At 41.1% G+C, this 27,728-nt stretch overlaps 1 protein-coding gene and 1 long non-coding RNA gene across 2 annotated transcripts in view; one reads left to right on the forward strand and one right to left on the reverse strand.

Annotated features, from left to right (window-relative positions):
- Window positions 1–208: 208 nt before the first annotated feature.
- On the reverse strand, window positions 209–27,123 carry LOC131202480 (uncharacterized). The gene is made up of 3 exons (XR_009156159.1): window positions 27,040–27,123; window positions 3,595–3,733; window positions 209–298 (listed from the first exon to the last, which is right to left on the reverse strand). It is a non-coding gene; the product is annotated as an uncharacterized LOC131202480 (long non-coding RNA).
- The window catches only part of PTPRO (protein tyrosine phosphatase receptor type O), a 47,622-nt gene continuing 37,997 nt past the window's right edge, over window positions 18,104–27,728 (forward strand). Inside the window, exons 1-3 of the mRNA XM_058191510.1 lie at window positions 18,104–18,279; window positions 22,356–22,495; window positions 27,029–27,161. Coding sequence (XP_058047493.1) covers window positions 18,174–18,279; window positions 22,356–22,495; window positions 27,029–27,161 — 379 coding nt within the window. The 5' untranslated portion in view covers window positions 18,104–18,173. The remainder of the gene's footprint in view (window positions 18,280–22,355; window positions 22,496–27,028; window positions 27,162–27,728) is intronic.

Below are 27,728 nucleotides of genomic sequence, written 5' to 3' on the forward strand. Positions count from 1 at the left end.
TTCTCTCAAAAGTATAATTAAATATGAACATTTTAAAATGTATTTTGACCTGGATGATTTTGTTGACATAAATATATTGTATTTTAAAATGTTATTTTTTTAACATAGTGGATTCTAGAGACTCTTCCCCCCCCCCTTTTAACTGGAAAACAATTGGACTATAGTTGGAAAATGCCTTCTTCAGATATTCTATTGTCTTCAGTTTTATGCTAGTTTGAATGGATTCCTTGATAATTAGTTCAAGGGAATTTGCTCTTACTTCTTGTCTACAGCCATTCCCAACTGTTGGAGAGATGTCCTAAAAGTAAAAACAAAAAAACAAAAACCAGCAAATTAGCACTCTTAAGCATTTAGAATTGTAGATATTTTTTCCAGAATCTTTTCAATTGCAGTTTATTCTCATATATCATCTCCTATCTTGATTTAGAGAACCTCACGGAATTCCTGACAGTTGGAGAAGACGTTCATGAATTTGTCACTGATCTAAAAGAACCAGGAAAATATACGTTAACAGTTACAACGTTTAGCTCCTCCGGATCATGTGAAGCACGGGAAAGCCAATCTACCCAAACCCTTCGTTTTTATATTAGTAAGTTTAGATATTCGTATGATATATATGGGTAGCTGTAAAAAATTACAGTCATTTTCTCACTAGTGATTTACAGCACCTTATAGCTCCATCCAGCTATCTTAGTGGCAAGATAAAGTGTCTCTTCACGAAGATTTATTGGTACAACAATGGTTGGATGATGCTGTAACACACTATAAATCACTAATAAAAAAAATGACCTATAGCTAGTTAATGTTCTGGTTCATCGGTGATAAATATTCTTTCTATTTTATTTGCTTGTGTTCGGTATTTATTAATTTCCATCCCATCCTGCTATTTTACCTGAGCTGTAAATAGTCCTCAGGACAACATGAGCTGATACAACTTCTTTTGCATGATAGAATACTTGTGATGTGTTGCATCTTTATAATATTTGCTCCCTTTGCAAGTAAAGAATAAGTACTAAAAAATAATCATACAGGACAGCATTGGAGCAACCCTCGAAAAGTACTATTTTATTCCGATCCATCTTTGAAAGAACTGCCTGCTCTTTCTACCTACCAGCCCCTCCTTCCTTATTATTCATTTATTTTATTTGTCAACAAATACAAGAAAACAAGGAACAGAGTAGACACAGACACATGAAAAAAAATTGGCACAAAAAAAAAGGATATAAATTGGCAAAACATAGCCATAAACACATAGAATGATTACATATAATTGGGAACAGTAGGACAGGGATGGTAGGCACACTGGTGCACTTATGCACACCCCCTTAGGGACCTCTTAAGAAACATGAAAGGTCCACAGTAGACAGTTTATGGCAAAAGATATGGGGATTAGAGAGACTAACAACAGGATCAGGTAGATTATTCCAGACATTTACTACTCTATTGCAAAAGTCATATTTCCTACAATGAAGATTAGAGCAAATTACATTGAGTTTAAATCTATTGATGGCCCTTGTATTATTATGACTGAAATTAAAGTATTCATTTACAGGTAGAACATTTTGGTAAATAAACTTATAAACTAAGTATAGCTCGAAACATAGATGACGTAGTTTGAGGCTTTCTAGACCTAAGATTTCAAACCTCATGGTACAGGGAATTTTATTTTGAGCAGAAGAAATAAATATATAAATATATAATATATGAAATAAATATATCCTTCTCTTTCTTTTCTTTATTAGTTTATAATATAAAAACAAAAATACAAAATAACAGCAGGAAAATAAGGGAGGGAGAAGGGAAATTGTAGGAAAATGTGGGAAAAGAAACAAAAGGTATTGACTTCTGACTCCCTTTAGTGCAGTAGAATATGATAATAGCAATAGCCCTTAAACTTATATACCGCTTCACAGTGCTTTACAGCCCTCTCTAAGGGGTTTACAGAGTCAGCATATTTCTCCCAAACAATCTGGGTCCTCATTTTACCCACCTCGGAGAGATGGAAGGCTAAGTCAACCTTGAGGCGGTGAGACTCAAATTGCCAACTACTGACAGTTGGCAGTCAGCAGAAGTAGCCTGCAATACTGCATTCTAACTACTGTGCCACCACAGCTCATTAAGCAGAATACAATAATAGCATCAAACCTCAACTTTTTACTTTGACATGGTAGAATAAAGTAGCCATTTCTATAACAAACGACTAATATCTAATCAGTAAAACCCCAAATCAACAGTTCATTTTTTTCCCACCTCAAGCACAAAGTCCAGAAGCGGTTTCCAAGTAGAAATGAAAATAATTCTGTTTGTTTTTCCCCTTTAATCAAAGCAGTCAATTTGGCCATCTCTGTTAACTCTATCAATTTTTGCAGCCATTCCTCCACGGTGGGAATCAAAGTGCCCTTCCATTTTTGTGCATAAGGTAATCTTGCTGCTGTCAACATATAACAAAGTTCTAAATTTTTTTCCCAGTATTTTTCCATTAAGCCCAAAAGGAAAGTTTCTGATTTTATCTTTATATAGTCTCCTCTTTCTTATACATACGCACATAAATACACATATCCTCATCCTTTCTGCTCAGCTAGAGGATTCTCATTCTGATGACTATCTCATTAAGGAATCACAGAGGAGTGATTGAAGGACCAACTTTTATCTCCAATCAGAATGATGCAGTTCTTTTAGCTGGCAGGGCAGGAGAAGTGGCAAATTGGAGCTTGTCTGCCATCTGCTGCCTTCCCAGTTTATCTCCCAAACCAGCCACCACTCTTTAAAGGGGCTTATCATGCTAACACACTCTCTATGACTTGCTGAGAAGGAACAGAAGGTGTATATTACGAAGGGCTGCAGCATCTGCCTGTGGCCATGCTTGCAGGATATCCTTTATCTTACTACTGAATTTACCAGTTTACATAATACACGAAACCAAAAGGGCTTGATTTACATAACACTTGAAGTCCAAATCTTTAGACAAAATCAAGTACACGAAACCAAAAGGGCTTGATTTACATAACACCTGAGTCCTTCAGGAGAAGGGCGGTATACAAATTAAAATATTATTATTATTATTATTATTATTATTATTATTATTAGTAGTAGTAGTAGTAGTAGTAGTACAGGCTAAAAGTACAGGTAATCCTTGACCTACAATAGAGTCCCAAATTTCTGTTGCTAAGCAAGACAGTTGTTAACTGAATTTTGCCCCGTTTTACGACCTTTCTTGCCACAATTGTTAAGTGGATCACTGCAGTTGGTAAGTTAGTCAGATGGTTGTTAAGTGAATCAGGCTTCCCCATTGACTTCGCTTGTCAGAAGGTCGCAAAAGATGGTAACATGACCCCAGGACACTGCAATGGTCATAAATATGAGTCGATTGCCAAGTGCCCAGATTTTGATCACATGACCGTGGGGATGCTGCAACAGTTGTATGTGTGAATAATGGCCATAAGTCACTTTTTTCAGTGCCATTATAACCTTGAACAGTCACTAAATGAGCTGTTGTAAGTCGAGAACTACCTGTAATAATGTTTAACATGTAAATGCAAGGAGATTTTAATGGATTTGGTTAAGCATGCTGGGGAAATATAACTGATGTCTTACTTTAGGACTCCACAGAGCAAGTTGTATTGAGTAGTATAGCTGACCGAAGATTGAGTAGTAATGTGCGGGATGGAAGCCATAGTTCTTCCTCTCATTCCAGATCTTCATGGGTCACCTCTGTGTAACCATTCTTGGCATGCTGAAATTATATTTACCGACAAAAAAATAAGAGAGTTTAGTATAGATCAGGGATGTCAAATTCCTGGCCCATGGGCCAGATGTATCACGAGCTGGCCATGCCCATGCCCGGTTTAGCAAAGGGGAAAAAAGTCACAATACATCACTTGACGCCGTTGTGACGACACAAGTTTGACACTCCTGGTATACATCTATTTCAAGCTATTTAGTTCTCATCAGCTAGCCATACCCTTCTGGCATTCAAATCCCAGAACGGTATGGCTAGCTGATGAGAGCTAAATCACTTGAAATAGATCTATACTAGTCTCCCTTGGGCTCAGTGGCTCAGTGGCTAAGCCACTGAGCTAGTCGATCAAAAGGTCGGCAGGTCAGCAGTTGGAATCCCTAGTGCTGCGTAATGGAGTGAGCTCCCATTACTTGTCCCAGCTTCTGCCAACCTAGCAATTTGAAAGCATGTAAAAAAAATGCAAGTAGAAAAATAGGGACCACCTTTGGTGGGAAGGTAACAGCGTTCCGTGCGCCTTTGGCGTTTAGTCATGCCGGCCACATGACCACGGAGACGTCTTCAGACAGTGCTGGCTTTTCAGCTTTGAAACGGAGATGAACACCACCCCACAAAGTCGGGAACGACTAGTACATATATGCGAGGGGAACCTTTACCTAGTCTCCCTTATTTCTTTGTCGGTAAATATAAATTTAACACAAAAATAGTTTGCTGCGGAAGCGACTGCCTGCGAAGGCTCCTGGATTGGGGCTGAAAGGCGAAAGCGGAAGCAGTATGCTCCATCTCATATTTGGGTAGACCAGGTTGCCTTGATAGACCGGTCCCACCAGAGGAAAAACACTCATTCTTGGCATGCCAAGTCTGGAGACAACTAAGGTTATATCAGCCAGAGAGAAGCACAATTTGAACAGTGACCACCATCATTTCTGGCTTCTGATGATATCTTAGGTCCTACAGGAGAATTGATAGAAGAGCTGACAGAAAAGCCTCAGAATGTTGTGGTGACTGTGCTGAGCACCACCACAGCCTCTCTGTCTTGGACAACCTCTCAGGAGACCACTGGGAGCAACAATACCATCGTCTCCATTGTTTCCTTGACGTGCCAGAAGCAGAAGGAGAGCCAAAGGCTGGAGAAACATTATTGCACAGAGGTAAGTGCAGGGGTGGGCTTCAAAAATTTTAGCAAGGAGTTCTCTGCCCGGTTACTGTGTGGGCGTGGCCATGGTGGGTGCAGTCTAGTCGGCCTCCTGCACCATAGCAGGGGGGGCATTTTTGCCCTTCTCAGGCCCTGGAGGTGAAAACGGCCTCCCCAGACTCCGGAGGCCCTCTGAACTTCCGGTAGGCCCATTTTTTGTCCTCCCTGAGCTTCCGCACATGCCCTGCACTTATCTGCATCCAAAACGGGCTGCTTGGAGACTCCTAGGAGGGGAGGGGCAGGGTGGGTGGGGCAGCCAGGAGTGGGATTTGGGGGTTGGGTGCACAGAATCTTAGCTAGAGGTTCTCCCGAACCCCTGCGAACCCCCAGCAGCCCACCCCTGGGTAAGTGGCACACAGTCCTTCTCTCATCTTGCCGATATTGGTCTGGGTGCATATTTCATCAACATCAGAGGGGGCTTTTTGAACTTAAAGAGGGCTTAAATCAAACACAATTAATTTGTCTTGTTGATTTTGGTGTCTGTACTCTAAAGCAGGGGTCTCCAACCTAGGCAACTTTAAGACTTGTAGACATCAACTCTCAGAGTTCCTCAGCCAGCTTTGCTTTGCTGGCTGAGAAACTCTGGGAGTTGAAGTCCACAAGTCTCAAAGTTGCCAAGGTTGGAGACCCCTGCTCTAAAGATAACCTTGTCAGGATTGCAACCCACTATCCTGTACTCTTATTACTGTATAAAAACCTGAGATTTGTTCAATTGACAAGATATAATATGAAAACACACCTCTGTCTCTCCCCCCCCCCCCCAAGCCTTGAGTGTACCCACAGAGCTGCCTCTGATGTGGGAATTACATTGTAAAACTCAAAGGTGTTTTTTTTTTCAAGAGTCAACTGGACTTTCTGGTTTTTCTTTGAAGATGTTTCACTTCTCATCTAAGAAGCTTCTTCAGCTCTGACTGGATGGTAAGGAATGGAAGGATTTATACTCCTTGCAGACAGCTGGACATTTGCATTCTTTTAGCGGGTTGTTAAGGTCACCTGGAGATTTAACTGTGTCCTCAGGATCACCTGAGTGTTGCAAATGGGTGTGGGACCTTCTTAGAACTGTTGAAAGGACATAGATGATGTCATATCCGCCCCCTCTGTTGAGAGAGGGCTGTTCAGTTTTTACGTAGATGGCCTCTTTGACCCCTCTTTCAAACCAGCGGTCCTCTCTGTCCAAAATATGGACTTAGCTGTCTTCAGAAGAGTGGCCTGTGTCTTTTAAATGCAGATGGACCTGCTAAAAAGAATGCAAATGTCCAGCTATCTGCAAGGAGTATAAGTCCTTCCATTCCCCACCATCCAGTCAGAGCTGAAGAAGCTTCTCAGATGAGAAGCGAAATGTCGTCAAAGAAAAAACAGAAGGTCCAGTTGCTTCTTGAAAAAAGCACCTTTGGGACAACCATGACCTAGAAGACTGAGAATCTCCATAGACTTTTACATTGTAAAAGTTGCCAGTGTTGTTTTTGATTGCATCACACTTGTGTCAGGAGCACTGAGGCACTTCCAGGTTGAAAGGATTAGCGGATGACATCACCATTGCCCAGGGGACACCCAATTGGGGGCTCCTTTCATGTCCCCAGCAGGAGCTGGAGTGAAGAACCGGAGCTCACCCCACCTCACGGCAACACTCGGGTCTTGAACACAAGTGTCAAAGTTCTGACCCAAGCAAGCAAGCACGATTGAGACGATCCAATCTCTTAATCCAAAACTTTATCAAGTACATCATTTCGGTGCAGAATGAAAGCAAAACCAGCTCTGGCAATGGAATATAATTCCATTATATAATATAATAATATTATATAATAATATAATCCTCCCTCCCCCCATTAGTGCAGGTCACATAATGTGATGACCCAGGGTGTGACACAAAGGCAACATAGCCAGAGAACCAGTATGAGTCCCTTTATTATCACCAACTGTGCCCCCAATGTCCCTTTCAACTCTCCGTCCTGGAGAGAGCTCTTCCACCAACCTGTCATAGTCTTTGGCTGGCAACACTTCAGTCCCAAACGTTGTAAGCATAAAAATCCAAAGGCAAGACACGGTAATTAATCCGGCAGGGCAAGCCAAATAAGGAATTCCACAAGTAAAGTAGCACGGCAATAAATCAAGCCAGTTGGGAGGATGCCAGGATTCAAAGAAACATCAGATAAACTCAGCGTTTGTTCCTGACAAACGCCCCTCCCAATTGCCTTTCCTTTTAAACTCCATCAGCAGCTGTGCCTTGTAAAGAGGATCGGGTCCCTTTCCTTCCTCGTAAGCCACGCAACCCAACTTGCTCTCTTCTCCGTTCCTCCTTGCGCTGCCTAGGATGAAGAGGGGGTGGACCTTGGTCTTCATCTGAACCCCCTCTCTCTTGTTCTACCTCCCCTGCTCTGCCCAGCCTGACTTTGCTCTTCCCCAGTTTTTTCAACAGCCAGTGGATCCACTCTCTCACTCTCTGTCAGCCATTCCTCTTCCCCTTCAGATTCAGACTCCGACAGGGGCATGCCACATTGTCCACTTAGGTGTCCAGATGTTGTTGTGGGAAAGTCTCACGACTCTGGCAGACACCTGCTGAAATGTCCTTGATTCCCATGAGACAGTTTCTTCTTATCGTCTGGAATACACATTCCAATCTCTCACTCACCTCAACCCCCACCCCATCTGTTGGCAAGCTGTGAAGCAGTAAAAGTGAAAGCAGCCTGAATACACTTTGAAGGTTGACAACAAGCTTGGACACCTCCATACCAGCATCCGAACCACATGAGCCACTATGCTCCATTCCTTTTGGTAGTTGGGTGTAATATAAATTTAATAAGCAAATAAGTAGGTAGAGTAGTCCTTGACTTGCAACCACTTCCTTAGCATCTGCTTAAAGTTACAACAGCACCCGAAAAGGTGATTTGCAATTTGTTCTCACACTTACAACTATTGCAGCATCCCACAATCACATGAGATTTTGATGGAGGACTTGGCAACCCGCATACTTTTTTGATGGTTGCAATGTGGTTGCAATGGGTTCATGTGATCATCATTTACAACCTTCCCAGACAGCTTCGGACAAGCAAAGTCAACAGGAGGAAAGAGATTCACTTAACAATTACAGTGATTCACTTAGCAACCCTAGCAAAACTGGTAATACAATTGGGTATGACACACTTAACAACCGCCTTGCTTAGCAACAGAAATCCTGGTTCCAATTCTGGTCATAAGTCAAAACTACCTGTACTGCGAATTGAACTGTCCCTTTAATTAGCATGCCAAGACTTGCTTACTCATACTAGCCTCTTTCTTGTGTTCTCCACAAAGCCACAAGTTCTCTCTTTGCTTTGAGTGAGCCTAGTGTGATAAGGAATTTCCTGCTATGATCATCATTTCCTGCTTTTACCTTAACTTGCTCAATCTCTGCTAGACGTTTAACAATGTCGCTCATCCTGATTACTGTGCGTAACTTTCTCTTGCTGTTTCCTAAATTATACAGTTATTTCCTGACTTATTTTTTTCCCCAAAGCAAGCTAAGGAACTCCAGAAGTTGGGGTGGGGAGGGAGGATGAAGGTATTCAAAATTTGTCCAGCAAAGGTGACCCATGGTGGGAGGTTTCATAAAGACTTATATCTCCAAACTGCCCACTGCAGCTGATTAGGGAAGGAGCTCGGCTACGTGTATAAGTGCTCAGAATTTTTCAGTACAACAGTTGTTTTATTCTGACAGTTTTCATTCATTCTTTGGAATCTGACCTGCAGCCACTTGAACCAGCAACATCTCTCCGTAAACAGATCAGGCTAGGTTAATTCAGGGGCACCATGCTATCTCCAGAGTTACGGTTGTTGTTCTTAGTTGCGAAGTCGCGTCCGTCCCATCGCAACCCCATGGACAATGTTTTTCCAGGCCTTCCTGTCCTCCACCATCCTCTGGAGTCCATTTAAGCTCACATCTACTGCTTCGGTGACTCCATCCTGCCACCTCGTTCTCTGTCGTCCCATTCTTCTTTTGCCCTCAATCGTTCCCAGCATTAGGCTCTTCTCCAGGGAGTCCTTCCTTCTCATTAGGTGGCTAAAGTATTTGAGTTTCATCTTCAGGATCTGGCCTTCTAAAGAGCAGTCAGGGTTGATCTCTTCTAGGACTGACTGGTTTGATCGCCTTGCAGTCCAAGGGACTTGCTGGTCAGAAACAAAAAGAGGCAAGTTTGTGTACTTAAAATAGGCATGCAAGTAATGGTGTTTTCACCACTTGGCACAATTCCACATAGTAAAATACACAAAATCTGTACAACGCAAAAGTCTTCACAATGGAATTGGGTGGGAGAAAGCAGTGTGCTGATCTGTTTCTCTCATTTGCCTTCTGCCAGTTGGAGTATCTAAACAAGTCCAGATGGCTCTATCCATATTTTGTTTAGTTTTATATGTAAAAAAGTAACTCTGGCTTATTTTTCTCCAAACAAGCTGGAATTAAGAGCCAGGAACAACCTGTGGTCTTCGATTACGTTTAATTACGAGAATAGCTATAAAGTTTTTGGTCCTGTGCCAAATCCACCCAGCTTGATTTAGCTGCCCCCACTGATAGGAATAGCAAGTGGAAGCCATGGATCAATAGGTCCTTACATATCACTCATTTCTAGTTAACCCAGAATTCTTTGCAATTCTGGGTTAGTAGCAAATGGTAAGATGGGCGGTTAATTAAAAATACTGTTATGCTTATTTCTGTAACTGAAAAAATGCATCTCCAACCTGCACTTAATTTGATCAATTTTCTTCTGCTTAAGTATTGTCCAAAATTTATTTTAGTTATTTATCACATGTATTTATATCCTGTCTTAGGGATATAAATCAAAAGAAATAAATATGCTTATGGCCATATTTTATGGAAAAATACATTTGCTATTTTGCACGTTGGCTCTCATTCATTCATTCATTCATTCATTCATTCTTCTCATGTTACTACACTTAGAGCAGGGGTCTCCAACCTTGGTCCCTTTAAGACTTGTGGACTTCAATTCCCAGAGTTCCTCTGACTTAGAGATAGCCACCAAAATGATCATGGATACAGACTGTCCTGTGACAATTGCAGGTGATGGTGTGGATTAGCTCAAAATCACCACCTAGAAATTTGAAAGAATTTCTCAAGCATCCTAAGAACAAAATAAAATTGAAGCATCTTTCCCAGAAGATTCGGGAAATGTTAAGGTGGATTTAGAACAGCCTTAGTACTATATCAGTAACCTCCTTCTTATCACTTGCTCTTTCTCTTTTCTATCTTAAAGCAATACTACACTAGCTTTATTTAACACACAGCAATGGTTTTAATCTGTCCTTATGTCTACTCTTTCTCATTTTTCTAGGTGAATACAAGCAGCAGTTTTATTGAAAACCTTGTTCCTGGGGCTCAGTACCAAGTTGTAATTTACCTACAGAAAGGACCACTAGTTGGACCTCCTTCTGATCCTGTTACATTTGCTATTGGTAATGTCTTTGCACACGTGCTTCTGTTGTTTTTGCAGTTTGGAAGCCAGTTTTAATGTCCAGGAACCATGTCGTGGAAGGAATTAATTGGCTTTGGAGGCAAAACACGATCGTGTTACTGAGTTAATTAGATATTTTGGTCAGTACAATGCTCTAAATTTTGAATCAAGCAGATGGTCTGAGATTACAATATATTAAACTGCAAAAAAGTAACTAAGGTTGTTAGTCTATGCCAGGGATGTCAAACTGAAGGCCCGCAGGCTGGATCCAGCCTGCAGGGTGCTTAAATCTGGCCCACGGGACCAGCCTGGAAATAACAAAGGACCGGCCCACGGTGCCTCTGGCACCCAAAACAGGGCAGGAGGGGCCTCACGCACACCCCCGCACCCTGTTTTGGCCGGCAGGGTGCTGCAGGAAGCCATCCAGGCCAAAAATGGGGTTCGGGAGCCTGACGCACCCCCCCATGCCCCGTTTTGGCCAGCAAAGTTCTGTAGAAGATGTCTGTCCTGTCTCCTCCTCCCTCCGGCCAGCCCACGGAGAAGAACTACAATGCTGATCTGGCCCTCGAAGAAATCCAATTTGACACCAATTTTACTGGTCTAAGCTAACAAAGCTAGCTGAGCGTTGCATCTTATAAAACTGCAGCTGGTCAATTTTGGGATTTATTTCACATAGTTGAGAATTTGGAATGTATGACAAATTTCTCTATGTACGATAGCTTTCCGTTTCTGTTTTACAGTGCCAACTGGGATCAAAGATTTGACCCTTTATCCTTTGGGACCCACAGCTGTGGTCCTCAGCTGGAACAGGCCTTACCTTGGTGTCTTTCGGAAATACATCGTAGAGATGTTTTATTTCAATCCATCAACTATGACTTCTGAGTGGACCACACACTATGAAATAGCAGCAACCGTCTCACTCACTTCTTCAGTGGTAAAGTGAATTCAACCTACAATTCAAATATTTCTAAACAGACAACCCCCACCCAACTAAAATATTCTACTGCTTATAACAATAGGTAGATCTAATCCAATAAACGTCTAATTCATATAATTGCTGACAAAAAACCGCCACAATTTATTAGGGCTATCCAAAAGCAAGATGAGTATGAGACGAGGGCATTTCTTAATATCTCAGATGAGAACGTTGAAATCTCAAGCGGCGAAGTCATCTAATCTCCTGACATTTGATGAGGTTTAAGACATTCTTTAATTTTATTGAGGGGCTGGAGCTCCATATGATGTTATTCTACATGGGAAATTGCAGAAAATAATCACTTCTGCTGCTCCCAAGAATTTGAGATAGAACTATGGCTTGTCTTTCCTAATACATGTCTCCGTGGATCTTCACCCTCAGAGGCCTTTTCTGGGTGAAGTGCCAAGTGAGGCATGTATGAATTTTTTTCCCCTCATAGAGGCTTGGTTGATTCCTGCGTTGTGGGTTTTTCAGCACCATGTGCAACCTGAGTTTTCTCAACTAGCTTTCCATAGTCTGGTGTCCTTCAGCTACGTTCAGAGGTGGTATTTAGCCAGTTTGGACCGGTTCGGACGAACCGGTAGCAGAGATTGTGGGTGGGCCTGCTCACCCGCCCACCCCAGCTTTATGACGTCCTATTTAGGTATGTTTTCGAGGCCGGGCGCATGCATGTAAGGCACGCGAGAGAGTAAAGCACATGTGCGGAAGGCTAGGCGTATGCGCGGAAGGCGCATGCACGCGGTGAACTGGTGGTAAGAATATTGGAAACCTACCACTGGCTACATTGTGTGCGCAATTCCCAGAATTCTTTGCCAACCCAGTTGAAACACATAATGCTAGGCTTCCTAAATTTGTGCCTTTTATTTTAAGAAGCTTCTTAATTTTTTATAAAATAAATCTGTTACTTACAATAGAAAAAAGTATTACATCTAGTATGACAAGAGGTAATACTGGTCCAACTCTTATCATCTCCCTTCTTCCATGCAGGGATTCTTACCATTTTTCGGTATAGTACCTGGCAACCTATGGCCCATTAAGATCCTGACAGCCAGTTGCAGACTTCACTGGGTTGGAAGCTGATTCTCTCTCTTTTTCTCCTTTTTAGAAAATAGACAACCTGCTGCCTGCCTGGTACTATAACTTTCGAGTTACCATGGTGACATGGGGAGAACCAGAACTCAGCTGCTGCGATACTTCCACTATTGGTTTCATAACTGGTAAAGGGGAATGTTTGATAAACTTCTGTTTTTTGATGTCTTTCTTGTAAACCTTCATGTTCGTTGAAAGACCCAAGCGCCATCTGACGGGGTGAGCTCCGAGGACACTGCAAACGTCATAAATATGAGTCAGTTGTCAGGTGCCAGAATTTTGATCACGTGACCACGGAGATGGTGCCATAGTCGTAGGTGTGACAAATGGTCATCAGTTACCATTTTCAGTGCTGTTGTAACTTCAAATGGTCACTAAATGAACCATTGTAAGTCGAGGACTGCCTGTAGTCCAATCCATAACAATTAGCAATAGCACTTAGACTTATATACCACTTCATAGTGCTTTACAACCCTCTCTAAGGAGTTTACAGAGTCAGCATAAAAAAGATTTTGCATATTGGCCCCAACAATCTATTCCTGGTGCCATGATCTTAGTTTTCTTAACCCAAGAACTTAACCCAAGGACCTTTTGTAGTTAATTTGTCCCCTTGGATTTCCCCCACAGTGAAAAGCAGTTAACAATGCGTGTGTGTCATGTTACAAACCTCTCCCTGCTTGTCGTGAGATTATATGCATGCACATAAATGGCGAAGTATTCATCACAATAACACAACATCCATTTGTCATTCTGATGCCATCCTTGGATTCAGTAAACGCCTCTATTTGCCCCTGTCTCATACATTCACAGCATCAGTAAGGATTTTTTTTGAAGAAGGCTTTAGACTGAGACAAATTAATTTTAGCATCATTTTCCAGCGAGGAAAAAAAAGCTGAAGCTGCACTCTTTGAATCTTAGCTTTCATCTTTGCTTCTTTGAAAGGTTTAAATCGTATCTTTCAGCTAAGCAGTTAAAGATGGAAAAGAAGTTGGTTTGATAGTTACGGTTTTGAGTGAAGACCAGAAAGAGCTCAGCCACAAAAATTCACAGAGCAATTTCTGCGTTGCAGAACAGCCTACTTCAAAGGGTTTTGGGGGGAGAGAAATATTGGAGAAGTTACAGTCACCTGTTTATATTACATTAGAGAAGGAGAGGGAAGCAGGCAGCAAATTCATAGCTTGCTTGGTCTTATTCTCATACCTATCCTCTTTATCATGCCTCAGGCTTGGTAGAGCAAAGTTTTTCATGAGATGACAAACTCTGTGCTTCAGGAGTATTATTCAACATCACATTAAAATTCCAACAGCAATATTTCTTCCCCAAAATTTATTATGAAGTTATTTGAAGTGAAATGTCTGTATCTGAACCAAACAGACCAAATCATTAAAGAACATTCAAATAAATATCTTATGCCAACCCACGATTTAGTCTGCTCAATGTACTCCTGAATTCTTCAGATTCTACTGTTCATCCAAATATCTAATTATTTTTTTTGACAGTGGAGTTGATGCCCCTTGATTTTTGACAGGTGTAAAACATGCTCAGAATTACATGAATCTGGAATGCTGGTGTGTTGCAATTTTTTCACCCCATTAATATCTCCTATCTAGGCAGTGTGTATATGGGAGATACAATTCTTAAATAAATCCAGTCTTTTGTTAGCATAAATATCCTATTAAACATAGCTTTGTTATTTTTTTTTTAAAGACAGCAGTCTGACGAACAAAGTTAAAGAAATACATAATAGGAAGCTAAGGTTACTATTCTTCAGCGGGTGCTCTTTCAAAAAAATATAGAAGACTGTTTCCATTTTGCTTAGCGGATTATTGAAATGTGCACAAAACTGATTTAAAAACAGAAGACTCTGCAATCTGATAAAATACACATAGCTGCTTCTTCAAAAGCTTAACCAAATAGAAAAATCTTGGGATTTCAATTTAAGAAGTAATATGCCAGTCAATCCCAAATATTTGCATGGCTGTCAGATTATGGAACAATTTTGCTTTCTGTCACTTTGAGTCAACTACTGTAGATTTTAATTTAGCCTCGGGAAGAACTCAGATAATAGTACAAGGCTTCAGAAAATGTTGGATTCAGCCGTCTTTAGGGCACTGGTTAACCAAAGATTTCTTCCATCAGTAGGGGATTGGATTAGATTAGAGGTGCCTGGCTGGGGAATTGAATTGAAGTCCACCAGTCTTAAAGTTGCCATGGTTGGACACCTCTGGATTAGATGAAGATGCACAATCTGTGACCCCAAGATTGCATATATCATTCTTCAATACTTCAAGACACTTGCCAAATATCCATGTGAAGAAGGGGAAGAGTATTAAGTATGTAAAGATACTTAAATTAAAATTAAAGGTATTACTTTCAGTTAATTCAAATACAATCTAATACAAATGTGTATTATATTAAAACAAAACTCAGTTTTTGTACTGTCCCCACATACTTTTCGGCATATTGTATGCCATCCACTTGCAATATGAAGCCCTTGGCCCAAAAAATGTTGCAACTATTGGAACAGATAATCTTTGAGGTCCCTTTGGTGACTTGTTTGGCAGACTCCTCCAAGTCTGATGTGTGCTGGAGGAGGGAGTCCCTGCAGATTTTACTCGGCTAGTAGGGCTCGTCTCTGGTTCAAGGCCTTTGAGCCAGTGCCACCCAAAGACATTTCTATGATCATGTGACCAGCATGATGTCATAGAGTGCGGTTACCTTCCCACCAAAGTGGAATCTATTAATCGAGTTGCATTTGCATGCTTTCAAACTGCTAGGTTAGCAGGAGCTGAGGTGAGAACAAGAGCTCACCCTGTCTGATGGCGTTTGGGTCTTGAACCTGGGCTGCTAACTTTCCAGCTGACAAGCCCAGGGTCTTAACCCCTGAGTCACCATACCAACTGGTGAAATGAAGTGAAGAAGAAGCTTTAAAAAAAAAGAAAAAAGAATGTGTTCTTAATGCAAATAATGTACATTTGGGGAGGAAGAAGAAGATGATGATGGCTGACAATGATGATAACGATGGTGTTTGTTTCTTTGTTTGCTTGTTTCCTGGTAGCTCCCGTGTCCCCTAAAATCACTGCAGTTGAATATTTCAACAGCCTTCTCTATGTCAGCTGGATCTACGGTGATGACAACACGGACCTTTCCCATTCTAGAATGTTGCACTGGATGGTTATTGCAGAAGGAAAGAAAAAGATTAAAAAGAGTGTAAGACTCATGTCTCTATTGGATGGTGCTCCCAGATCAGCAACTGTCAGGCTATAAGAAGTAAAACATTGACATTGGGTTTATTACAATTGACAAATGATTCCTTTTCAGCTTTTCTTTATATATATATAAGTTTTATTTTTACATTCATATCCAACAACTCATCCAATGTACAGTCATATACAATTAGTCGGGCTTGCCCAGTCACCACCCCCTCCTTTTAACTCTCTTCCCTCTTCTACCTTCTTCTACTTTCCAAACCTTCCTCCCCTTCTCTTATCTACATCCACTCCTCCCTCCACCCTACACCTTCCTTCTCCCTCTTCTATCCCTCTTCCTTCCTCTTCTCCTCTTCTCCTCTTTCCTACCTCCTACACTCTCCTCCTTTCTCCCTCCCCACCATTCTAAAATGGTAGCTGGGCAGACCTGACCCTACATTAATTATATTTATACATCTTCAATAATCCCTGTACATTAACCATCACTCCATCCTCTACCTTCCTCCCCCCACAGTTCCCTCCCCTTACCCCACCCCCACCCTGACTTCCCAGAACAAAATGCAGGGTATCAAAACTTACAATCATAATCCAAAATAAATCTTAAATTATAATCTCTAGTCTCTCCACACATAATCACACTCTCAATTCCCCTCTCCTTCAAGATTTAAGCTGTCCTAGCGATTCCATATAATCCAGAGGTTAGCGATCGTAAAGATCGCTGCCATCACCTACAGTGCCAAACCGGAAGCTTTTCCTCAGGAAATATTCTACAAGCACGCGTTTCAACTGCTCTTATTTCTTAAGTAGGCCACCTGATAAAAACAAGGAGATATAGAAGAGAATGCAGGTAGTCCTCAACTTAGAAACACAATTGAGCCCACAATTGATGTTGCTAAAGGAGAAATTTGTTAAATGAGTTTTGTCCCGTTTTACGACTTTTCTCGCCACGGTTGTTAAGTGAATCACTGCAGTTGTTAAGTTAATAACACGGTCGTTAAGTGAATCTGGTTTCCCCATTGACTTTGCTTGTCAGAAGGTTGCAAAAGGGGATCACACATGACCTCGGGACATTGTGTAACCGTCATAAGTATGAGCCAGTTGTCAAAAATTCTAATGTAGATCATGTTGACCATCGGGATGCAGCAACAGCCATAAATATGAAAAATGGTCAAAAGTCACTTTTTTCAGTGCTGTTGCAACTTTGAACAATCCGTAAATGAAGTCTTGTAACTCAAGGACTACCTGTAGACATAGCTCGATGAGGTGAAGCAAGAATTGGCAAGCACAGTTTACAGAGCACATTTAGTCTGCCAGCTCTTATTGTGTCTCTTTCCAACACTACTTGGCCATTTTGGAAACAGCAATCCATGACTTACAACAGTTCATTTAATAACGGTTCAAAATTACAATTGAAAAAAAAGGACTTTTTCCAACACGACCACTGCAGCATCTCCATGGTCACATGATCAAAATTCAGTTGCTTGACCACCGACTCATAAACCACTTATTGACGATTCCAGTATACCGAGATCATCTGATCCCCATTTGTGACCTTCAGAGAAGCAAAGTCAATGGGGAAAGCCAGATTCACTTAACAACCGTGTTACTAACTTAGCAACTGCAGCGATTCACTTAACAATTGTGGCGAGAAAGGTCGCAAAATGGGCATAATTCACTTAACAACCGTCTCACTTAACAACAGAAATTTTGGGCTGAATTGTGCTCATATATTGAGGACTACCTGTATGGACTAGTTGACTTTGAGGTCTGATCCAGCATAGGTTTTCTTCATTCTTCAAGTTCATAGAGATGGACATGGCCTGATAGGTTTCTAGTCTAATCCTCTATTTCAGGATGCATTAATTCCCCAATCCTGAGCGCCAGCTATACTCCATGATAGAGAAATCACGATAAATCTTAAAATGTATCCACTTAATCAATTTATATGGCCTCTCCCTCATTGTGTGGCATTTATGATTAAGTACAATTCAAATAATGTTGAAATTACCAATAAGGGAGAACACAGGGTTGAAAATGAGGGGTCTTTGGTGCTCTCTGAGCTTGTTTGTTTTTTGCGGACATTTCATTAACCAGACTAGGTAACATCATCAGTGCTAGTGCCCAGAGAGGACCCCTCAGTCTGAAATTAATTTAGTGCAATTAATACAATTACTCCCTAAGTATTTAATAACTTCCCTCTTCCGTCACATTAAAAATTGTAATTCAGTAGCAGCTTTTGAAAGGATGGAGACTACATCCAAAGCCCTTTACGGTCACATTCTGCCCTGGAGACACAGGGGAGGTTTATCTCTCCCCTAAGTCATTCCCAGCTGGTTTGGCTTGACTTGCAAGATCAGCCTTCTTGAGAGCTGGCAAATACTCTTTCTCTGAAGACCGATTCCAGCTCCTCTAAAGAGGCTGAGACAAAAGTCCAATTAGCCCACTAATTCCCTGGTCACCGTTCAAAGCTGATCTTCCCTGCAAGGCATTTTTAACTCTTTGTCTGTTTCAGGTGACCCGGAATGTCATGACTACGATGCTCAGCCTTCCTGCCGGGGACATCTATAACCTCTCGGTCACGGCTTGCACTGAACGGGGTAGCAACAGATCTGCGCTTCAGCTTGTGAAAGTTGGTAAGGCCTTAGCTGAGTCATCCCTCAGTCTGGGGCTACAGCTGTGGTTTGGTTTGGTTTGGTTTGGTTTGGTTTTAAAGAAAGAATGCTACAAAATGAAAATGGTTCTCTGAACTAAAGGGATGCATTTTGATTGGAGGAAAAATTGACATTGATAGATAACCAATTTCCTTGTATATATAGAATAGAATAGAATAGAATAGAATAGAATAGAATAGAATAGAATAGAATAGAATAGAATAGAATAGAATAGAATAGAATAGAATTTTTTTGTGGCCAAGTGTGATTGGACACACAAGGAATTTGTCTTGGTGCATATGCTCTCAGTGTACATAAAAGAAAAGATACCTTCATCAAGGTACAACATTTATAACACAAATGATGGTCAATATATCAATATAAATCATAAGGATTACCAGCAACAAAGTTACCGTCATACAGTCATAAGTTGAAAGAGATTGGTGACGGGAACGATGAGAAGATTAATAGTAGTGCAGATTTAGTAACTAGTTTGACAGTGTTGAGGGAATTATTTGTTTAGCAGAGTGATGGCGTTGTGTCTAGTTGTTCTGGTGTACAGTGCTCTATAGCATTGTTTTGAGGGTAGGAGTTGAAACAGTTTATGTCCAGGATAGGAGGGGTCTGTAAATATTTTCACAGCCCTCTTTTTGACTCGTGCAATATACAGGTCCTCCATGGAAGGCAGTTTGGTAGCCATTGTTTTTTCTGCAGTTCTAATTATCCTCTGAAGTCTGTGTCTGTCTTGTTGGGTTACATATATGATATACAATTACAATAAAGGCTTTACTATACAACTGAATGCATAACAGATTGTGTGTTTCCCTTTAGCCATAAGTTCTATCTGCAAATTTGAGTGTATGTGAATTATTGAATTTGGTCTACAGGCTTTATAATAGAGAGAATAAGAGTTTTCATTTGATATTGAAATGGCCAGTGCAACAGTGGATTATATATCAGTTTATTGGCTTGCATTCTATGATACAGTGGTCCTCAGCTTCCAATGGTTTCCTTAACGATGCTTTGAATTATTGATTGCCTCAGAAAGGGCATTTTATGCATATACGCACTTCCAGTCATTGCAAAACATTACACCCACATCCACACACCCCTCTATTCCGGTGCTTAGCCACTGGCTCACACTTATGACCAGTTGCCGTGTTTTGTGGTTATGAGATCATGATTTGCAACTTTTTTTGATCCATGGACCAAAGTGAACCTTCACCCATGGTGACTCAATTATGTATATGGTGACTCAACTTATGACTGATAAAATTGGTCATAAAATTGGAACTGGTCATATGGTGACTTACAACCGAAATTCCTTAATCATTTATTCCAATATCAAACTACCATTTAGAAGGTTTTTTTAAATATACACCTAGAATTTGTCTATGAGCAAATGAGTTTAAATGTATTTACTCCAGTGGTGGGATTCAGCCAGTTCGCACCACTTCGGGAGAACCGGTTGTTAACTTTCTGAACAGTTTGGCAAACTGGTTGTTGGAAGAAATCATTAGGGCAGAGAACCCAGTTGTTAAATTACCTGAATCCCACCACTGATTTACCCCCTAGTAAACCTGTGTAGAATTGCACCTTAAAGTAAGTATGAGGGGAAAAAATTACATGAATTAACTAGTGAGAATCAATTTAGCAACAGTGAAGAATAAGGAAGTCATCACTATGTTTTCTATGTTTCAAAAAGATTTTTTTAATGGGGATGGAAGAATGTTTCTTAATCAGTTCCCATTCAGGAAGTTTTGAAGTGACTGAAATAAAGAAAAGAGCCAGATTTGAAGACAAGAGTTTGTAAACAGTGCATGATTATCTCTTGTAATGTATATGAATTTTGTATTTTGCAAATTCATATACTCGTGAATAATAAATATACACGATACTTGCACTTAGTTGCAGTATCCATATTCACCATCTTTGGTCAATTTTCTTGCCATTTTGTACTAGCACAGAATTATGGAATACAGTTTGAATAAGCATTAATTATTCTTTATTTGGAATAAAACACAGAGGCGGAGCAAAAAGCTGAGTGGCTCTGAACCAGTCACTCTATCTCAGCTCAACCCAACTCACTGGATTATTGTTATGGGGAAAATAGGAGGAACAGGGAGCATTAGATATATTTGCTTTCTTGAGTTGTTTATAAAAATAATAAAGATGGGATATAAATTAAATAAATTAGCAAATAAATTTAAAAGTACAAGGTGTTCGCTGCTTTTATTAGCTTTTTATGTATATTTTTCATTTGGGGAGGGGCATTTCTCTGGTTATTTTCAGTGGCTGTAAATCCTAATCTTTCAATCTCACAAACTCAGGATCTTGCCGTCTTAAGTTTCATTACTCATCGTTGAATAGTGAAACATACTGAATGCCGAAAATGATGAGATCTATCAGTATTTTTATAATAACATAATTAATAACATGAACTAAGTAGCAGAGACAGACACTGTAAATGAGAAGAAAACAGCCGTGTTTTGCTGATGCGGCACTAATGACAAAAATGGCAGGCACTACAAGTCTGTTAAAACACAGTAAATTCACAATGGGAATAAACGTAACTCGCAAGCAAGAATCCTCCTGTTATAAGGACAATACAAGATCAGAAATAAATAGTAAACATTTGAAAGAGCAGAACGAGATTTGAAAGCTTCAGAGCAGAAATTTAATAGCAAAGGAAAACAGGTGTTTGTGTGTGTGTGTGTGTGTGTGTGTGTTTGTGTGTGTGTATTAAAGATGGTACAATAAAGCATCTGCAAACTAAAGGCGTAAATTTACCTTTGGAGAACAAGGAAGAGTAGAGCCATACAGTCATTGGTGACTCGGCACATACAGGTAGTCCTTGACTTATGACCACAGTTGAGCCCAAAATTTCTGTTGCTAAGTGACACAGTTGTTAAGTGAACTTTGCCCCATTTTACAACCTTTCTTGCCATGGTTGTTAAGAGAATCACTGTAGCTGCTAAGTTAGTAAGATGGTTGTTAAGTGAATCTGGCTTCCCCATCGACTTTGCTTGTCAGAAGGTCGCAAAACGGCCCCACGACACTGCAGCCGTCATAAGCATGAGTCAACTGCCAAATGTCCAAATTTTGATTACGTGACCATGGAGATGCTGCAACAGTCATAAATGTGAAAAATAGTCATAAGTCACTTTTGTCAATGCCCTTGTTATTAATGCCCTTGTCACTAAATGAACTGTTATGGGTCAAGGACTACCTGTAGAAAGATTTGAATGAGCAACCTACGACTTATAGTCTGCATGTAACTCTCAAAATCCCAGGAGTTTGCCCCCAAATTTTAGATATAGTTGCAGATGTTTTCTGACTTTTTGACACACATACACACACACATACACACACCCCTCATGGATGACCGTGTTCAGGGCTGTTTGCCCACCTTGGTATAAGATAAAATAATTACAAGTGATTGGCACATTACATTTTCACTTCAATCAATTGTCAGAATCCCCATAAAAATGCAAAGACAGATCAAAGAAAGAAGAGAACAAGTGATCGTCAGTTAGCAAGACAAGACCTGGAGGGAAATGAGCTTTCATATGTGAATTTGCTTTGTTTTGACTTGGGATTGCTTCATTATTATTATTTTTTTAAATAAACTTCCACAATTGTGATAGAGATCAAAATTTTTAACATCCAAGATTTATAATCATTTGAGAAAGCAAACCAGATGAGTCATTAATTGTGAGATGATTCAACACTCCAGGATTCATGGTTGTTCTTTATGGGACAAAAACATTTTCAGCAGCAAATTTGTGCCAACACATATATACTTATCCTGCAGCTAAGGGTTAACTGAAAAAGGAAGTGAAATAAGTGTTGAAAAGAGAAGAAAAAGCCTGCTGCTCCAGACTGCCTTCCTGTTTTATAATTCCATTTTATTGCCAAGAAACTTAGTGAAGACTGAAAACTTATCCCCATAGGTCTATGTAGCGTTCAGGATCTTGGATCACCTGTAATCTTTCACTCTGTGTGGGATCCCAATGACCTACAAGGCACAGTCAAAAAGACTCTTATCTCGTTTCTAGATCCAGCTCCTCCAAGATCACTCTTTGCGGTGAATAAAACGCAGACTTCTGTGACCCTCTTGTGGGTAGAAGAAGGAGTAGCTGATTTCTTTGAGGTTTTTTGCCAGCAGGTTGGCTCAGACCGTGAGACAAAGCTTCAGGTATGTGTTTGTATGCTTTATTAATTTCGGATCGTTCCTGAGATACTTAACCTGGGTGGCTTTGGTTTGAAATCTACCCTCTTTTTGTATGAATTGCTGCAAGATAAACTTCAAGTGAAAAGACCTAGCTTGAGCCAGTGTGTTATTCATTGTGTTGATACAATGAGTAACACTTAAAAGACACTTACCACTCCTGTTATCACTTACCACTTCTAGTTGTTACTTAGCAGTATAAGAAACTGGCATAATGACACAAGCCCTATCCTTTCCTACATGTGTCAAATAGCATGAATGCTCTAAGGAGTGGAGCTTCTCTGGATACCACCATATGTAAGATAGAACTGCAGCTATACCAGCTAGCCACCATCCCAGTCTTTAAAACATTGAGGCTTCCATTCAATCAAGAACTAGATAGCTAGATTCAAGTGGGCTCCTTTCCCACATTCAGTCGGATCCCGGAGAGCAGTGGGGAAATCTGAACTGGTTTAGTACCAGTTTGCTGGCTGCGCATGCTTAAAAAAATGCTTTTAAAAGTAAAAAAAAAGGCTCTGACAATCAGGCAGCTCAGCTGGGATCGTCAGAGCCTTTTTTTAACCTTTTAAAAGCATTTTTTACAACATATTTGGCCGAATAGGTTGTAAAAAAAGGCTTTTAAAACAAAAAAAAAGACTGATGATTGTGCAGCTCAGAGCCTCTTTTTTACCTTTTAAAAGCATTTTTTAAAAGAGCCGGCAAGCTGGCAATTGGATGGGCATGGGTGGGGGGGGCAGAGTTTTTTGCTACTGGTTCTCCAAACCACCCGCCACCATAGCTACCGAATCTGCCGATCCGGTCCGAACCGGAAGCATTTCACCCCTCCTGGAGAGCATTTGGCTGAGTGTCAGAACCTTAACAAGAGTCATGACTATTGAATACAGCCACTTTCTCATCAACATGTGGAAGAGGTTTTCTAAGAATAAATTATTCATATCTTCCCCATTGCAGGATACAAAATCATCGCAAATGTTGAATTTCAAAACTTCAGAAGGGTTGGAAGAATCCTATCTGAAGCTGTTGTCATCCTTTAGCTGCTGTCTTAAAATGCTTTTAAGTTCCCAGTTCTATTTGTTGTTTCATAATCACCCTTGCTAGTATTTTTCTGGTTAACATTTTTAATATCTTGGTACTTCTTGCAACATTCTTCACATCTGAATGTTCTGAGCAGAACACTCTTTTGTTCTGAGAAGAACAAAATTACGTTTGTTTTCCTGAAATTGTATTTAGGAGGTAGGGTTTTGTTTTTTTTCATTGACCCTCTATTCTATTTCAGAGATTTTAATTAATGTCAGACTAAATCTCCAGCTTGGAGATGTAAAAAAAAAAAATCTATGCTTAATTGGAATCAAAGCCCAGTAATATCTTATTACCCACAATGGAGAGCCAGAAGCATCTAAGAAATTTGTACCTTGGATTTGTTGTTGTTGTTGTTGTTAGTTGTGAAGTGTCCAACCCATTGCGATCCCATGGACAACTTTCCTCTAGGCCTTCCTGTCCTCTATCATCCCCCACCATTTAAGCTCACGCCTACTGCTTCAGTGACTCCATCCAGCCACCTCGTTCTCTTTCGTCCCCTTCTTCTTTTGCCCTCAATCTTTCCCAGCATCAGGCTCTTCTCCAGGGAGTCCTTCCTTCTCATTAGGTGGCCAAAATATTTGAGTTTCATCTTCAGGATCTGGCCCTCTAAAGAGCAGTCAGGGTTGATCTCCTCTAGGACTAGAACCCTTGAAATCAGAGAGATTTCAAATCCTAGATAACTCAAAAGATTTCCTCCAAATTGGCAGCCCCCAACCTTTCCAGCTTGGCAGCCCGGCATTGGTGGGGGAAGAGTTCAAGTTCACACAAATGGAGCTTCATGTGTGAGTGCAAGCACCTGCCCCTCCCAAAGCCTGGTTCCAAATCAGTTATGGCCCGCTAGTGGGCCATGGGCCAGAGATTGGGGACCCCTGCTCTAAATATTACTAACTCTAAGCCAATCCATTATTCCCTATTAGCTATCTTAAATACTATTTATTTATTTATTAGATTTCTAGACCGCCCTTCTCCCGAAGGACTCAGGGCGGTGTACAGCCTTATTTAAAACACATAAATACACAATATAAATCCCAGATTTAAAATACATTTAAAATGAAATATTTAACAGCCAATTTAAACTAAAACGGTCATAGACCGATATAAAACCCTTAAAATTTAAAAATTATAAATAGATTAATACATTTAAAATTAAATTAAAATTAAATTAAAATAAATATTAAATTAAAATAAATATTTAGGCTAGTCCCGCCCGATTGAATAGTAGAGTCTTCAGTTCCCGCTTGAAGGTACGGAGGTCGGGAAGTTGGCGTAGCCCTGGAGGTAACTCATTCCATAGGGTCGGTGCTGCCACAGAGAAGGCTCTCCCCCTGGGGGCCACCAGCCGACACTGTTTGGCTGATGGCACCCGGAGCAGGCCCACTCTGTGGGAGCGCACAGGTCGTTGGGAGGCTATCGGTGGCAGAAGGCGGTCTCGTAAATAGCCCGGTCCTAAGCCATGGAGCGCTTTAAAGGTGAGCACTAGCACCTTGAATTGCACCCAGAAGGCTACTGGCAGCCAGTGCAGGCCGTGCAGGATAGGTGTTATATGGGAGCAACGTGATGCTCCCACGATTACCCGCACAGCCATGTTCTGGACTAGCTGGAGCCTCCCGGTGCTCTTCAAGGGGAGCCCCATGTAGAGAGCATTGTAATAGTCCAGGTGAGAGGTAACGAGGGCGTGAGTGACCATGCGTAAGGAGTCCCGGTCAAGAAAGGGGCGCAACTGGCGCATCAGGCGAACCTGATAAAATGCTCCCCTGGCGACAGCCGTCAAATGTTCTTCTAAAGACAGCCGATCGTCCAGGAGAATGCCCAAGTTGCGCACCCTTCCCCTGGGGGTCAGAACTTCACCCCCCACAGTCAGTGAAGGCGTAAGCTGACTGTACCGGGACGCCGGAACCCACAGCCACTCTGTCTTGGTGGGGTTGAGTTGGAGCCTGTTCCTCCCCATCCAGACCCGCATGACCTCAAGACACTGGTCCATCACCTCGACAGCTTCGTTGGGGTGGTTCGGGGTGGAAATGTACAGCTGAGTATCATCAGCGTACAGATGATAATCCACCCCGAAACCACGGATAACCTCACCTGGCGGCTTCATATAGATGTTGAACAGGAGAGGCGAGAGAACCGACCCCTGAGCCACCCCACAAGTGAGGGACCTAGAGGTCGATCTCTGCGCCCCTGCCAACACCATCTGCGAATGGTCAGAGAGATAGGATGAGAACCACCAATAAACAGTGCCTCCCACTCCTAATCCCTCCAACTGCCGCAGCAGGATACCATGGTCGATGGTATCAAAAGCCGCCGAGAGATCTAACAGGACCAGGACAGAGGAACATCCCCTGTCCCGAGCCCTCCAGAGGTCATCCACCAACGCGACCAAAGCCATCTCGGTGCTGTAACCAGGTCTGAAGCTGGACTGGAACGGGTCTAGAAAGACAGTTTCCTCCAGGTATTGGGAAGCTGATATTATATAAATACTATGTAATAATGTGCGCATCTTAAAATTAAGCCCACTCACCCAAGGGAGTGAATTGATCTAACTAAATCCAACTGAAAGCAATGAGTCATCTTAGGAGAGAACCTATGCAAAATTTTACTACCTTTTAGATAAAGTTGGATTCTCTGGTTGAGCAACTGCAGAACTATTCTCTGTTAGCATACAAGCATGAGCTAATAGATCTTTCTTTTTTGTACTATGTCACTCATCATTACCTGAAATCTTATATAGGAGGTTGGACTTCATTCTTCCATAATCCCACACTACTAGTGCTTATAACTATGGAAGACATATTGAGAAGAAGAGTTTCCCAAAGCAAGAGAGATATCAATACCCAACTGCTATCTTCAGTCAAGGATAAAATGTAGGATTATACTACTTTCTAGAACTTGCTTTTAAAAAAGGAGGATATAATTATAGAAAAGGAGACCAAAGGGTTGCCTGAATAAACAAATCATGCTAAAGGCCATTTGAGCAAATGAATGACATGTTGACTCCTTACACTCAATATTGAACCACCTGAACTCTCGTTTGTCTTTGACGCACATGCATGCCGACAAGCATGAGGAGCAATATATGAGACTGTTGCATAAACCAGGATGCGGTTTATTGCTGGTACAGGCCGCAATAGAAATATGGTAAAGCTGTCTTTGAATGGCTTTATTGTGGACCCATGCTGCAGGCACTTTCATCCCTATGTCTTGCAATATCCTCATATTTAGAGAAGTGGTAAGTAACTAAACAAACAGTGGGCTGGATGGGTGTTCCACAATGCACCCACATAACCTCTTCCTTGGAGCAAAAAATGCAAGAATGAGCTCACAGCTAAGCTCCTGCGCATGGCCTTCTGGTTTCAAATAAAATCAGAAGTAGGGGGAAAAAATTCCTAACCACACACTCTTTTCCTTCCCAATATAATACAGGAACCAGTTACCGTATCTTCTCATGTCGTGACAGTCTCCAGCCTTCTGCCCGCTACTTCCTACAACTGCAGCGTTACAAGTTTCAGTCATAACAGCCCCAGTGTCCCCACCTATATTGCAGTTTCCACTATGGGTGAGCCGAGTTCTTCTAATTCTCCAACTACGCATTTCTCCAAGTGTGTGTGTGTGTGTGTGTGTGTGTGTGTATAACACACAATCAGATTGAATGCTTTCCCCTTCCCATTTCTAATTTGAACAAAGGGGGTTAGACTGACTCACCAAAAGAACCACTGATGTTATTTGAAATACGTCAGAAATGGGTATTATGTAACCATCCTTTATTTACAGGCAATCCTCGTTATTTGTGAGTTCTGTATTTGGAAATTTGCTTATTCATTAAAAGCTGTTTGTAAGTCCAAAATCTTGGTGCTGTCATGATTATTGGTGGACATGCAGGACAGCAAAACACTGAGATTACCTTATGTGTGTGTCCCCAGCATTATTTTCAGCATTATTTAATTTGCTACTCATGGCATTTTCAGAGAACACTACTACAAAGAATAATGAGAATTGCCTGTATCTATTTATTCTGTGTTAGGATTCATGTATAATGTGGTTTCTTTGTTTTTGTGCAATGTCAGTTGTTATGGTTTGCAAATCAGGGTTTAAAGCAGGGGTGGAATTCTACCGGTTTGGACTG

Source organism: Ahaetulla prasina, chromosome 7 (assembly GCF_028640845.1).
Source record: "Ahaetulla prasina isolate Xishuangbanna chromosome 7, ASM2864084v1, whole genome shotgun sequence".
In the NCBI taxonomy this organism is placed as follows: Eukaryota; Metazoa; Chordata; class Lepidosauria; order Squamata; family Colubridae; genus Ahaetulla; species Ahaetulla prasina.